Source organism: Mobula birostris, chromosome 5 (assembly GCF_030028105.1).
Source record: "Mobula birostris isolate sMobBir1 chromosome 5, sMobBir1.hap1, whole genome shotgun sequence".
Lineage (NCBI taxonomy): Eukaryota > Metazoa > Chordata > Chondrichthyes > Myliobatiformes > Myliobatidae > Mobula > Mobula birostris.
Genome location: NC_092374.1, coordinates 204616150 through 204629748, shown reverse-complemented (window position 1 = coordinate 204629748; position 13599 = coordinate 204616150). Strand labels below are relative to the sequence as shown.

The 13599-nt window shown below is 48.6% G+C and overlaps 1 protein-coding gene across 8 annotated transcripts in view; it reads right to left on the bottom strand.

The window, feature by feature from the left end:
* Window positions 1-13599, bottom strand: part of LOC140198299 (tenascin-X-like) — a 225612-nt gene that overhangs the window by 112647 nt on the left and 99366 nt on the right. For 6 of the 8 annotated variants that reach the window (XM_072259364.1, XM_072259369.1, XM_072259366.1 and 3 more), the window contains exons 8-10: window positions 9160-9939; window positions 6765-7130; window positions 343-738 (exon numbers count right to left, since the gene is read on the bottom strand). The exons of 1 other annotated variant lie outside the window; for it this stretch is intronic. In XM_072259364.1, coding sequence (XP_072115465.1) covers window positions 343-738; window positions 6765-7130; window positions 9160-9939 — 1542 coding nt within the window. The remainder of the gene's footprint in view (window positions 1-342; window positions 739-6764; window positions 7131-9159; window positions 9940-13599) is intronic. One more of the 8 variants, XM_072259370.1, reaches the window with a different exon arrangement.

The following is a 13599-nucleotide window of genomic DNA, read 5'->3' as shown; positions in this document are numbered from 1 at the left end:
ATGACAGCGAGAGGTGTACCAGGATGTTGGCCATTCTCCTTCGGCGAGGTGACAGCCACGTCTCCGATCGAACTGGATGCTGAATATCCCTCCAGAGGCTGAATTAGGGGAGGGAAGACAAATTATTCAAAACTCCACGACTTTGCAAAAAGTCCTGAAGCGATTGGCCTGAAAATAAAAGATTCATGTGACAGGAAAATCCTCGAAAACCTGTGAAGAATGTAGAGAGGAGGGCACTGATGGCGGTCCGTCCACGGTCAGTGCCCGCTGATTAGCTGCCTGCGGAAGGTTTGGAGAAGCGGGAGGGAATTTACTCGGTGAGTCCTACTTGTATTGGTTTACCTGTAGGTGGAACTAAGAGGGTGTCATCAGTCGCAGTCTGCAACATCGCATTATAGTCTACACCAGGGTTAGGTGTTGCTGGAGGCCCATGAGCTTCAAACAAGCCGGATGTGCTGAGGCTCTGAGAGGTGACGTGCGAATCCTTAAAAGGCGTTGGGGTCCACCAGGGAGTCTGGTTTTCAGAGGAGGCGCTGGGGCGCAACGTACTCTCCGGTATTTCTGCTGTGGAGGGAGTGGTCACCTCCCCTTCCAGCTCCTCCTGGGCTATCTCCTCCTCATCCACATCCTCGTCCTCCTCCTCCTCCTCAACGCCCTCCTCCCGAACACCTGCCGGCATTGTCTGAAGGTCCTCTGTCTCCTTGTTGGCGGTCACTGGCCCAGAGTCCAAGCCCCGTACTGAGGGAGGATACAAAGTAGAGACGAAGGATAGACCTTCTGTTAATATCCACCTACTAAATAACAAAGAGTAGTTCATGAGAAGGCGGCTAAACCCGTCAGAGACCACGCTGTGGGATCAGAGGATCGTTTTCGTTTCATAATCCTGCTCGAGCTCTCAAGTCTTCTTCTGCCAATCTCATAAATTAAAAAAAATTCTCATCAATAGAAAACTGGCAGGTCACTTTTTTTGAACCAGCTCCTAAACTGTGGAACTTAGAAACTTAGTTGCCGCTTTAAACCTATTCATTTAACCTTCCTTTTAGCTAACATCTTCTTGCCTTTTATTTTCATGTTTGCACTTTATCCCATTGTAAAAATACTTTGAAGTAGATCATGGATGAAAAGTATTATTATTATTATTTTCTCACGGGATTTGATAGCAGTCAGAGAGAGTGCAGAATCAATGCACGCGGATGGATGGAGTTATTTTCCATAAAGCTTGGTAATACTGATGTGAAACAGGCACCCTGTTGGTTGGGCGAGCCAGGGAAGGACGATATGGAGAGAAAGCTGTTGCCCATGCAGCAGGCTCCCCCTCTGCACGCAGCTGATGAATCCAAAGGAATGGCAGAGTTTGGATCAGTGATGCTGTAGAAGTTGGCAGTCAGTGTCGAACTAAACGTAGGATTGCCTTAGGGGTTCCAGCCTCGAATTTTCCCTATAGGCACAAGGCAGCGGAGGTTTGAGATTAGAATTCTTCTTCCCCTAGATGAGCTGCCAATCACGGATAACGAGCCCCGTCTGCACGAAAAGACTCGTTTTAAGGCGTCAGTAACCCAGTTTTGCCCTTCTGTCAGTAGAAACAGTTCTACCAGGGTTAGTAGCTAAACCCCATGTGAAGGGCAAGAGATGGACATGTTTGTCAGAGGCTGTTGGAGACTTGACACCGTTGGGAGCACTTAATAGGTCGTGGGAAACACCCAGCTAAGATAACTTTAAGGAAACACATCAGTAATAGATCTGAGAATATTAGTTAGTGTTTCATCTCACTAGCACCAGGAAGGAGGTGCAGGAGTATCAGGACCAGACTGGGCAGCAGCTTCTTCCCTCGGGCTGTGAGGCTCGTGGCAGGGTGGCGCATCGCGGTCTTGTCACTAGTACAGCAAGCTCTTTACCGTTTACCTGTGCTTTGCACTAGGTGCATCTTGAATTATATTTTATTAACTGATTTAAGGTAATATTTTGTTTAATGTGCGGTGCGTAGTGCATGTTTTGTGGGTGCAACGTGGTCTGGAGAAACGTTATTTCGTTTGGTTGTGCGGACAAACACATGGCAAAAACTTGAACTTGAGCCAGTCCATTCATAATATCTGAGTGCTATCTACCAACATGTTTGACAGAGGAGCAGAATGAGGCCATTCAGCCCATCCAGTATACTCCGCCTGACTCGAGTATGAACTATTCTCAGCAGAATTAACTGGTGAATTGATAAATAGTTGTCATAGTCGGGGGAGGTAGTGGGTCAAGCTCCCACTACCTATTAGATGCTCCCAATGGGGTGCATCTCAAAGAGCCTCTGACAACCAAGTCCAGCCGCTGGCCTTCACATGTAGCTTAGCTACTAAGCCCGGCAGAACTGTTTCGACTGACAGAAGGGGCAAAGGCAGGTTATTGACGCTTTGGGCCGACGGGGCTTGTCAGCTGTGGATGGCAGCTCATCCAGGAGAAGGAAAACTCTGATCTCAAACCTCTGCTGCCTTGCAGCTCTATCCACTCATGGGGAAGGCTTCGGGAGTAAACCCCGAGGGAAAAATCCAGAGCTGGAGTCCGTAGGGTGGTCCAACATTGAGCTGAACGCTGACTGGCAACTCCTGTGACGCCGCTGGTGCCGAGCTGCATTGGTCACGCCGGGGGAGGGAGGTAACCTACAACAAGGGCAATAACTTGCACTCCTTATCGTACTGCTCTGCCTTGCATATCACACAGCCAGCACACAATACCCAGGATCAAACCCGGCCAGCAGAGGGCGTCAAGAATATATCACAATATGTGTGTTACCTACCAGTGCATTCACCTGGGTATCATTAGCTTCAACATGTTTAACAGGTACATTCTTCATTCAAAATACAAGAGATTCTGCAGATGATGGAAATCCAGAGTAACACACACACAAAATGGGGGACTTGATAGAGGTATTTAGAATTATGAGGGGGATAGATAAGAGTTGATGTGAATAGGCTTTTTCCATTGAGAGTGGGGGAGATTCAAACAAGAGGACATGAGTTGAGAGTTAAAGGGCAAAAGCTTAGGGGTAACATGAGGGGGAACTTCTTTACTCAGAGAGTGGTAGCTGTGTGGAACGAGCTTCCAGCAGAAGTGGTTGAGGCAGGTTCAATGTTGTTATTTAAAGTAAAATTGGATAGCTATATGGACAGGAAAGGAATGGAGGGTTATGGGCTGAGAGCAGGTCGGTGGGACTAGGTGAGAGTAAGAGTTCGGCACGGACTAGAAGGGCCGAGATGGCCTGTTTCCGTGCTGTAACTGTTGTATGGTTGCTGGAGGAACTCAGCAGGTCAGGCAGCAGCTATGGAGAGCAATAAACAGTCAATGTTTCAGGTTGAGAATGGAGAAGAAGCTGGAATAAGAAGGGGGGAGGTGGACAAGCTTGAAGGTGATGGGAGAGGAGAGAAGGGATGAAGTAAGAAGCTGGGAAGTGATTGGTGGATAAGGCAAAGGGCCGATGAAGGAGCAATCTGATAGGACAGGAGAGTGGACCATGGGAGAAAGGGACGGAGGAGGGGAACCTTGGGGAGGTGATAGGGAGGTTAGGAGAAAAGAGGAGGTGAGAGGGGAGCCAGAGTGGGGAATTGAAGAAAAGCGAAGGGAGAGGGTGGAAAATTAGTGAAAACCTTCATAATTAGTGTGTTTATAATAAACCCGTGCACTTTTAACCAGTGCATCATTAACCTGAACACCCATTTATAACCAATGTATTATCAATTGATTACGTTTGGTCTCCAAATTTGAGGGAGGACATTCTTGCTATTGAGGGAGTGCAGCGTAGGTTCACAAGGTTAATTCCCGGGATGGCGGGACTGTCATATGTCGAAAGATTGGAGCGACTGGGCTTGTATACCCTGGAATTTAGAAGGCTGAGAGGGGATCTTATTGAAACATATAAGATTATTAAAAGATTGGACACGCTGGAGGCAGGAAGCATGTTCCCGCTGATGGGTGAGTCCAGAACCAGAGGCCACAGTTTAAGAATTAGGGGTAGGCCATTTAGAACGGAGTTGAGGAAAAACTTTTTCACCCAGAGAGTGGTGGAAATATGGAATGCTCTGCCCCAGAAGGATGTGGAGGCCAAGTCGCTGGATGCTTTCAAGAAAGAGATGGATAGAGCTCTTAAAGATAGCGGAATCAAAGGTTATGGGGAGAAGGCAGGAACTGGATACTGATAGTGGATGATCAGCCATGATCACAGTGAATGGCGGTGCTGGCTCAAAGGGCCGAATGGCCTACTCGTCCACCTATTGTCTATTGTCCATTGATTAGCACATTGTTAACCCAGGCATTAACTAACACATTGAGAATTAAACTAAACTGCAATAACCTGGACTCTATTAACAATCCAGGCATTGTCAGCCAGTGAATTATTAACTCCAGCACTTATTTAAAAAATAACATAATGAATCTGCATTAAGAACATAATCACCAGGGTTTAACAAGAACAAGGCTGTGTATGATTGTCTCTTACAAGCCATGCCCGAGCTCCGTGTATGAGATTGCCACGTTCATCACTTTCATGTACGGACTGGCCTCATGCATCCTAAGGGCGTGATGAGTGGTAATCCATTGTATGTTAAGTGTGTGAACTATAAATCTGTCTGCAGACCGTATTGTGTGTATATTTAATTATAGACTTCACCACTTTGCTCTCTTTTTGCACTACATTTAAATTTTTTTTAACTGTAATTTGGAGGCAGAAGAAAGGAAATGATATGCCAGTTAGCTTGACTTCAGTGGCTGGAAAGATGTTGGGAGTGCAGTGTTAATGATGAGAATTCGGACACATAGGCCGAAGTCAGCATGGTTTCCTTGAGGGGAATCCTGCCCAATAAATCTGCTGTAACTCTTTGAAAAATAACAGACAAGATAGGCAAAGAAGAATCAGACGATGGTGTTTACTTCATCTCAAGAGGCTACGATAAAAGCCCATGGTATTACAGAAAATATTCTAACATGGAGAAAAGATTGGCTGACCGGCAGGAGGCAAAGAGTAGGAATAAGGAGGACCTTTCCTCCTTGGCTGCTGATTACTAGTTGTATTCCACAGGCATCGGTATCAGGACCACTTTTATATGTCAATGATTTGGATGATAGAATTGATGACTTTGTGGCAAAGTTTGCAGACAATACGCAGATAGGTCCAGGGACAGGTAGTGTTTAGAAAGCAGGCTGTCTGCAGAAGGACTTAAATAGACTGGGGGAATGGGCAAAGATGAGGCAGATAGAATGCAGTGTACATGTTCATACACTTTGGTAGAAACAGGGAGAAGATTCAAAACTCAGAGGTTCAAAGGGACTTGGGAATCCTTGTGCAGGATCCCAAAGGACTAACTTCCAGGTTGAGTCAGCAGAAAGGAAGCCAAATGCAATGTTAGCATTCATTTTGAGAGGACTAGAATATAAGAGCAAGGATGTGATGCTGAGGTTTTATAAAACATTGGACAGACTGCACATTTGAGTATTGTGAGCAGTTTTGGGTCCCTTATCTAAGAAAAGACGTGCTGGAGTTAAAGACGGTCCAGAGGAGGTTCACGAGAATGATCCCAGGAATGGAAGGGTTAACATACGAGGAGTGTTTGATGACTCTGGGCCTGTACTCACAGGAGTTTCGAAGAATGTGGAGGGATCTTGTTGAAATCCGACAAACATTGAAAGGCCTAGATAGAGTGGATCTGGAGAGATTGTTTCCCATAGTGAAGGGGGGTGGTCTAGGACTAGAGGGTATAGCCTCCGAATATAGGCTGTTGATTTAGAACGGAGATGAGGAGGAATTTCTTTAGGCAGGGTGTGGTGAACCTGTAGAAATCATTGCCACAGACAGCTATGGCGGGCAAGTCATTGAGTATATTTAAAACAGAGGTTGATAGATTCTTGATTAGTCAGAGCATCATAGGTTATGGGGAGAACAGGGGTTGAGAGGGATGATAAATCAGCCATGGTGTGGCAGAGCAGACTCAATGGGGTTCTGCTCCGATGCCTTATGGTCTAAAGTGTCTTCACAACATCGTAGGCCAAAGGACCTGTACTGTGCTGTACGTTCCAGGTACGATGTCTGCAATCCTTCCATTCCAGTCTCTCAATCCTCTGTAATTTCCATGACCACTACTTGTATCCAGGCCCAGGGCTAGGGAATTTCCTCACAGAACCTTTTCAAAAACCTCCACTATCTCCATCTAACCAAGTGTTTGACTACCTATGTGAACATTTCCCTGGGAGGCCTGGAGTCTGTAACGTTACTTTGAGTGTTTTCTAGATTAATGCCCTCAGCAATTCAGGCAGCATCTATGCAGAGCAACAAAACAGTCAACATTTTGAGCCGAGGCCTTTCATCTGGACTGACGAGGGGTCTCGGCCTGGAATGTGAACAGTCCCGACGAAAGTTCTCGGTCCGAAACATTGACTGATCTGAAGAAGGGTCTCAGCCCAAAACGTTGACTGTTTCTTCCCCTCCATGGATGCTGCCTGACCTGCTGAGTTCCTCCAGCATTTTGCATGTGTTAAGTCTGGATTTCCAACATCTGCAGAATCTCTTGTGCTAACAAGGAGCGCATCACTGTTTTGCGTCAAGGGGTATCTGTTGGAAAAAAAAAAAGGAGACAGATCGAGGAACTTTTTCCAATCCAGGACAACCTCTGCCAAAGGTTCCCTTTACAAAAAAAGAAACTGTTTTTAAGTTACAGAGTCCTTGGTGGTCAGCAATAGCTTTTACCTGGGGAAGAAGAGAAATCAGTTAGAGAGAGAGAGACGGGGGGTACCTGAGAATCTGGTAACATTAACAGGTTGTAACGGACGGCCCAAGGAGCTGCCATAAAGGTACAGGTCGTAGCTTTTTCCCACGATTAGCCCTGTTATGTTGGCTGTCTGCTGACTTCCCCTGAGCACCAGCTTGGCCTGAACCACCTGAGTGAGCGAGTCTTGGTAGGCCAAGACCAGCCGGTCGAACGGGCTGCCTGCCACCTCCCAGGAGAGCTGAGCACAGTTGGAAGTGGCGTTCCACACCACGAGGCCCGTCTGCTCTGGGGAGCTTGGGTGAGTCAGATGCCTGGGGCTAATGACCAGAGGAGGACGCTGGGTTTGAGAGGAGATTTGAGATGAAGTTTCGAATTCTACATTTTGTTCTTCTGTTGAAAAGAAAACAGAGCATGAATGCGGGGCAAAAGGGAACAAAGTCAACATCTGCTTGGAACCATTTTATCAAATATTGCATGTAATATCTCTTCAAGATAATGGTGAAACCAATGACGGATGGAAAGATTACATCAAATAATCCCTAAAACTGCCCATGATAATGCTCCATTATCCATGGACTTCCTTTACAGCAACTAACTACTTTCATGGTGGGATGCACTGGGTATCCAGGGAGGGGCAGCACCTCTGGACAAGGGGCTTCTCGTATCTATTTTGGGGCAGCTCACTCCCCTTCAGTTCCCACAGGCCACTCGTGGCACCAAGCAGCTGTTTTCATGTGACAGCGGCCACACCCCCATACACCTCTTCGACAGGTAGGCAAAACGGGTGAGGGTGGCTAACTGCCTTGCGCCCCGGTGAGATAGGGACGTGCCTGCCCGAGCGTGTGAGGGCAGCTCTGGCGGGCAGCGCAGATGAGATTCAACGGCCAGGAAGGCGGTTCAGCCATGCTTCGTGGGAGGCGAAGGGCATGGCAAGACACTGGAGTCAGGGACATCCAATGCAACCAGTGGTGATGACTACTTGTACCACCGAACCTGCAACTCCAAGGTCGAGAGAGCGGAAATGCTCCAGTGCACTGGGAAGTTGGAAGAATCCCAGAACCCAGATAAACAACAATGGACAACTGGAGAATTCACATTCTCCCTGGGCTCTACACCCCAAGGGACAAAACTTACAGTGGCTTCACTTTGATTTCTTATTGGACGCAGCATTAAATGTTTTGTTTCAGGGATTGATGGCTACTGCTGGTGTGGAATTTCCACCATGTAAACGTTAACAATTCAGAAAGAGGCCATTCAGCCCATTGAAGCCATGTTATGTCCTTTGGAATAATCAGTTCCTCTCTTTCCTCACAGCTCTTTATTGACCAGAATTTGTCAAATACTCCATTTAAAAGCTCCCGCCAAATTTACACTGTTTGTTCCTGCTTTCACTGCCTTGCCATGCAGCATATTGCCCATGGCAAATCACTGAGTTGATACAGGGTTCCCTTGCAAGAACAATGCAAATTCAATATAAGTCACAGGACGTAAGACCTTAGGATATAGGAAAGGAATTAGGCCATTTGGCCCATCGAGTCTGCTCCACCATTCCATCATAGCTGATTTATTATCCCTCTCAACCCCATTCTCCTGGATATAACATGTTAGGTGTTGGGGGACAAATTTAAAACCCATAGGGCTGTACAGTACAGAAGCAAGCTGCCTGGCCCTTGCTGATCTGTTATTTTAACACCTGGACCATAGCCCTTCATGCCCCCTCCCATCCACGTACCTATCCTAACTTCTCTTAAATGTTGCAATCGAATCTGTATCCTCAGCCTTTGCTGCCAGGTCATTCCACACTCTCATCACCCTCTGAGGGAAGAAGACTCCCCTCAAGCTCTCCTTAAGTATTTCTACCTTTCACCCTTAACCTATGACCACTAGTTCTAGTCTCACCCGATCTCAGTGGAAAAAGCCGTCTATGGCAATGATCTACACAGATTCACCACTCTCTGGCTAAAGAAATTCCTCCTTATCTTTGTTCTAAAAGGAAAACCTTTTCTGAGGGTCTGTCCTCTGGTCCTAAACTCTCCCACCATAGAAAACATCCTCCCCACTCTATCTGGGGCTTTTAACAGTTGATAGGTTTCAATGAGACTCCCCCCTCATTTTCCTAAACTCCAGAGTCACCCAATGCTCCTTATGTGTGAACTCTTTCATTCCTGGGAACATGCTGATGAATCTCTCTAGCGGCAGCACACCCTTTCTTAGACATGGGGCACCAGGGAAGTGGAAGCAGATCCCGCCAGGGCTGTCCAAATGGAATTGGATGGCCACCTGGAAATATTCCGCAGGGCTGTGAGGAAAGGCCTGATGAGCGGACCCGAGAGTTTTAGTGAGCTTGGAGTCAGCACAGAACACAATGGGTTAACTGGGCTCTTTCTGTATCGTAGGAACTCGATGTTTCTGTAAGTACCTCCAGGAATCCCATGTGGAGTTGTTTCCGATCCCCCTGACTGAGGAGGGTTCCCAGCTCCTTTACTGACTTGCTGGCCATCGAGAGGTGTCCCCGGAACTCTGTTCAAAGATGGATGAACGTCAGGTTCTTTTTGCCCCCTCGGCCTGGGGACTGACCCTGGGGATCCAGGCTTCCCTCTCGTCGTGGGAACAATCCCCGGGGCTCTAACTCTGGACCTGGGGTGGGGCCCTGGGAGTCCGCCAAGCCCATACTTCCCTTTCGACGTGGGAATGGTTTCTGGGGACCTGGCGCGATGAATCGTTCCTCCAGGCAACGGAACTCTGCCAGGTGATCCACCACGTTGATCCTTTCCCCAAGGAGTGGTTTTTGTCCCTGGGGATCCATGATTTCCATTACGTCCCGAAGACATGGTGTTGGACCCTGGGGACACAATGACCCTTCTTCCGGGACTCCCCAGTTTCCCCGTTCCCACTGGGGACTGATGCTGCGCCTTGGCATTGGGGCTTCTACGGCCTTCCGGCTCTTTCTGGTCGTCCGTTGGCAGTGGTTTGGGAGGCCAGACGGTGAGCCGCACCCTGGGGGAGCGGAAGGGTTTTCGGCCAAACGCCGTGTGGTGCCGGACGGCGGGGTGCCCCACCGCGCCCCTGTCAGCCGGGAGTCCGGCTACCGCTATCCTCCTGGAGATGGCCTTTGAGATGTCCTGGATGGACTGGCTCCCATTGGCAGCTAGCGTGCGGCTGGAGTGGCTGCCAGCCAGTTCCCGATGGGCGAGACTTTCTGTTGAAACAGAGCTGGCATTTAATACCCGTGATCTCACGGCAGTAACGGGACAGCAAATGGCTCAACTGGCCTGTGCAATCCTGCGATTTCAGTGTTATATCCAGCTAACCCCACTCACAGGTATGTTGAAACCTCTCTCCTCTTCTTAGCAGCATCAGCAACACTTCAAGAGCCTCAGCATGCAAAGCAGATGAAACAGTTGACCATATGGAAACCATAGAGAGGAATTCGTTTAGTTCGGGATGTCTGTGGGAGGGAGGAAAGGCTTGTTTTTCTGTTGTTTTGTTACTAGTTGTGTTCTCTGTTGTTCTGTTGAATGTTGTGGACATTCTGTGTTGGCAGCGGAGTGCGTGGCAATCCTTGCAGGCTGCCCCCAGCACATCCTCGGGTTGTGTAGGATGTTAACGCAAACAGAGCATCTCCCCGTCTGTTTGGATGTACACATGACAGACAAATGGATCTGAACCTGAAGCCCACGGGAACTTCGATCAAAGAGCTTTGACAAAGCAGCCTAGACCCAGAGAACTGCGGAGGAGATTTGCCAGGATGCTGTCTGGACTAGAGAGTGTGACTTATGGGGATAGGTCAAGCGAACTCGTGAGTTTTGCTCTGGAGTGAAGGACGGTGAGAGGTGAGTTGATATAAGTGATAAGAGGCATAGATAGAGTGGATGGCCAGAGATTGTTTTGCAGGGCGGAAATAGCTAAGACAGGGCATAATTTTAAGGAAACTGGAGGAAAGTACGAGCGGGATGGCAGAGGGAGGCTTTTATTTTTACCCAGAGACTGGGTGGGTGTGTGGAACATCCTGCCAGGGGTGGTGGGAGAGGCAGATACATTAGGGATATTTTAGATAGGGACATGATGAAGGAAAAATGGTGGGCTAGGTGGGTGGGATGGGTAAGATTGATCTTGGAGTAGGTTCAAAGGCCAGCACAACATTGTGGGCCGAAGGGCCGTACTGTTCTTTGTTTTCTATAACACCAAGCTGTGAACACACCCAGTCAGCCTGACGCAGTGACACTGAGTGGGTAGTACATCACTCCCTTCTGCTGCAGTTTGCCCCGACTGTTGTGTGGGCAGTATCTGCTCCACTTGCCCCGACGACTGCAACCCTGTCATAGAGCGTGGGCAGTATCTGCTCCTCAGTGATGAAATACCCACTTGCCCCGACGACTGCAACCCTGTCATAGAGCGTGGGCAGTATCTGCTCCTCAGTGATGAAATACCCACTTGCCCCGACGACTGCAACCCTGTCATAGAGCGTGGGCAGTATCTGCTCCTCAGTGATGAAATACCCACTTGCCCCGACGACTGCAACCCTGTCATAGAGCGTGGGCAGTATCTGCTCCACTTGCCCCGACGACTGCAACCCTGTCATAGAGCGTGGGCAGTATCTGCTCCACTTGCCCCGACGACTGCAACCCTGTCATAGAGCGTGGGCAGTATCTGCTCCACTTGCCCCGACGACTGCAACCCTGTCATAGAGCGTGGGCAGTATCTGCTCCTCAGTGATGAAATACCCACTTGCCCCGACGACTGCAACCCTGTCATAGAGCGTGGGCAGTATCTGTTTCTCAGTGATGAAATACCAGAGGGCATACATTGAAGGTGAGAGCTGGGGCAAGTTGAAAGGAGGTGTTAGGGGCAAGTGTTTTCTTTACACAGAGAGTGGTGGGTGTGTGGAAAACACTGCCTGGGGTGATGGTAGAGGCAGGTACACTTGGGGCATTTAAGAGACGTTTACATAGGCAGACGAATGTGAGGAAATAGTGTAGGCTGAAGGGATTCATTTGGTTGGACACTTGATGACTAATTTGGTTGGTTTGGCGCTGTCAGTGGGTGGGGTCTTTTCCTGCTCTATGTGCTATGTTGTATGTAACCCTTCCCACTGATTTTCTTCCGAGGATTGACACTGAAGGCATTGATTCAGAACATTCTGGGACTTCATGTTTCTGCCAAGGTGCTGCCAATTTAGAATCACGCTACTCTTCACTGAGCAGAGATCGTAGCTGCAGAGGAGAGATGAGGGGTGGGGAGAAGTGACAGGTTAAACTTTATCCAAGCTCCCAGGACGCTCCCTGTGAAAATGAAAGGGAAAGATAATTGTAGGATGGGGAAAGGAGAACGAGGGCTCCTGGAGTTTTCTGGTTTCCCCTCACGGACGGCTGCCATGTTTCTCAAACAAACTCCTGGATGGGGAGAAAAACTTAGGGAGAGGGTGAAGCCGGGACCTTGGGACTGAGCAAAAACACCTGGAGGGAGAAAGAGAGAGAGAGAGATACTGAGTCACATGAACACTTCCTGGAACAATTCCCGTCAGCCAGCAGGGTGAGGGAGGGAGCAAAGGACGACACCACCCACAGAATTTACCAAAGCATCCTCAACCACAACACCCAAACCCACCTCACTTACCCCAGAAGGCAGCGTTTCAAGCCGGAAGCTCACGGCATCCACCAGCAATGGGATATGGATGCTGGTCCCATCAGCATCACCCTCTGCTACAGGAATTTGAAGGCATACAACCGCGAGTCCATACGAAGGATTGTGAGGACTGCTGAAAGGATCATTGGAGCCTCTCCTTGATCCACCAAAAATTTCATCAGGAGCACTGTGTACACAGGGCCCTTAGCACTGTCAGTGACCCCTCCGATCTGTCCAACAAGCTCCTTTACTCCGTACCATCAGGCAGGAAGCACCGTAGCATTCGGACAAGGACTGTTCGGATGGGAAACAACTTCTTCCTCCAGGCCGTGAGACTACTGAACTCCCTGCCACCACCCAGGTCTCATCATGTATAAAGCAAAACTAGTGTTATACTGTTTAATTTTTAACTTGAGTCCTAAATGCACCTTAAGGCATCCGTTAGTCTTGCGAGACCATGGATCTGCGCGTGGAGAGTCTTCACTCCCCAGGGCGCAGGCCTGGTTGTGTGGAAGACCGGCAGTTGCCCATGCTGCAAGTCTCCTCTCTCCACAACACCGATGTTGTCCAAGGGAAGGGCATTAGGACCCATACAGCTTGGCACCAGTGTCGTTGCAGAGCAATGTGTGATTAAGTGCCTTGCTCAAGGACACAACACGCTGCCTCGTCTGGGCTCGAACTCACGACCTTCAGGTCGCTAGTCCAATGCCTTAACCACTTGGCCACCTTATTGCACCTTATTGTTTGTTAATTTGATTATGGTAATATTTTTTGTGCTGCGTGTGTGAGTTCTATGTACTGTATTATGCACCTTGGCCCTCAGCAATGTTGTTTCGTTTGGCAGGAACCATGTGTACGATGGAATGATAATAGACTGAACTTGAACTTCAACTCCACGGTGGCTCCACTGCAGAGGATCGAATTAAGCCGCACAGCATTGTAATCTCAGCCAGCTCCATCGTGGCCACGAGCCTCCCCACCATCGAGGACGTCTTCGAAAGGTCATCATCATGGCTTGTCACAGCAGACAGCCAGCCACTCTGGTGTTCTCTGGTTTATGGTGAGCAGGTCAGTGTCGGCTAAATCAGGTGAGAGTGGGCAGTTGCGCAGAACGTGTTCAAAGTTCTACACCCTTTCGCCACACTCACGGGATTCAAAAAGTTGATACCTCAAGAAAGTGACATCTGTTAATAAGGAACCCCCCTCAACCGGCAGAAATCCTTTTCTCATTGCA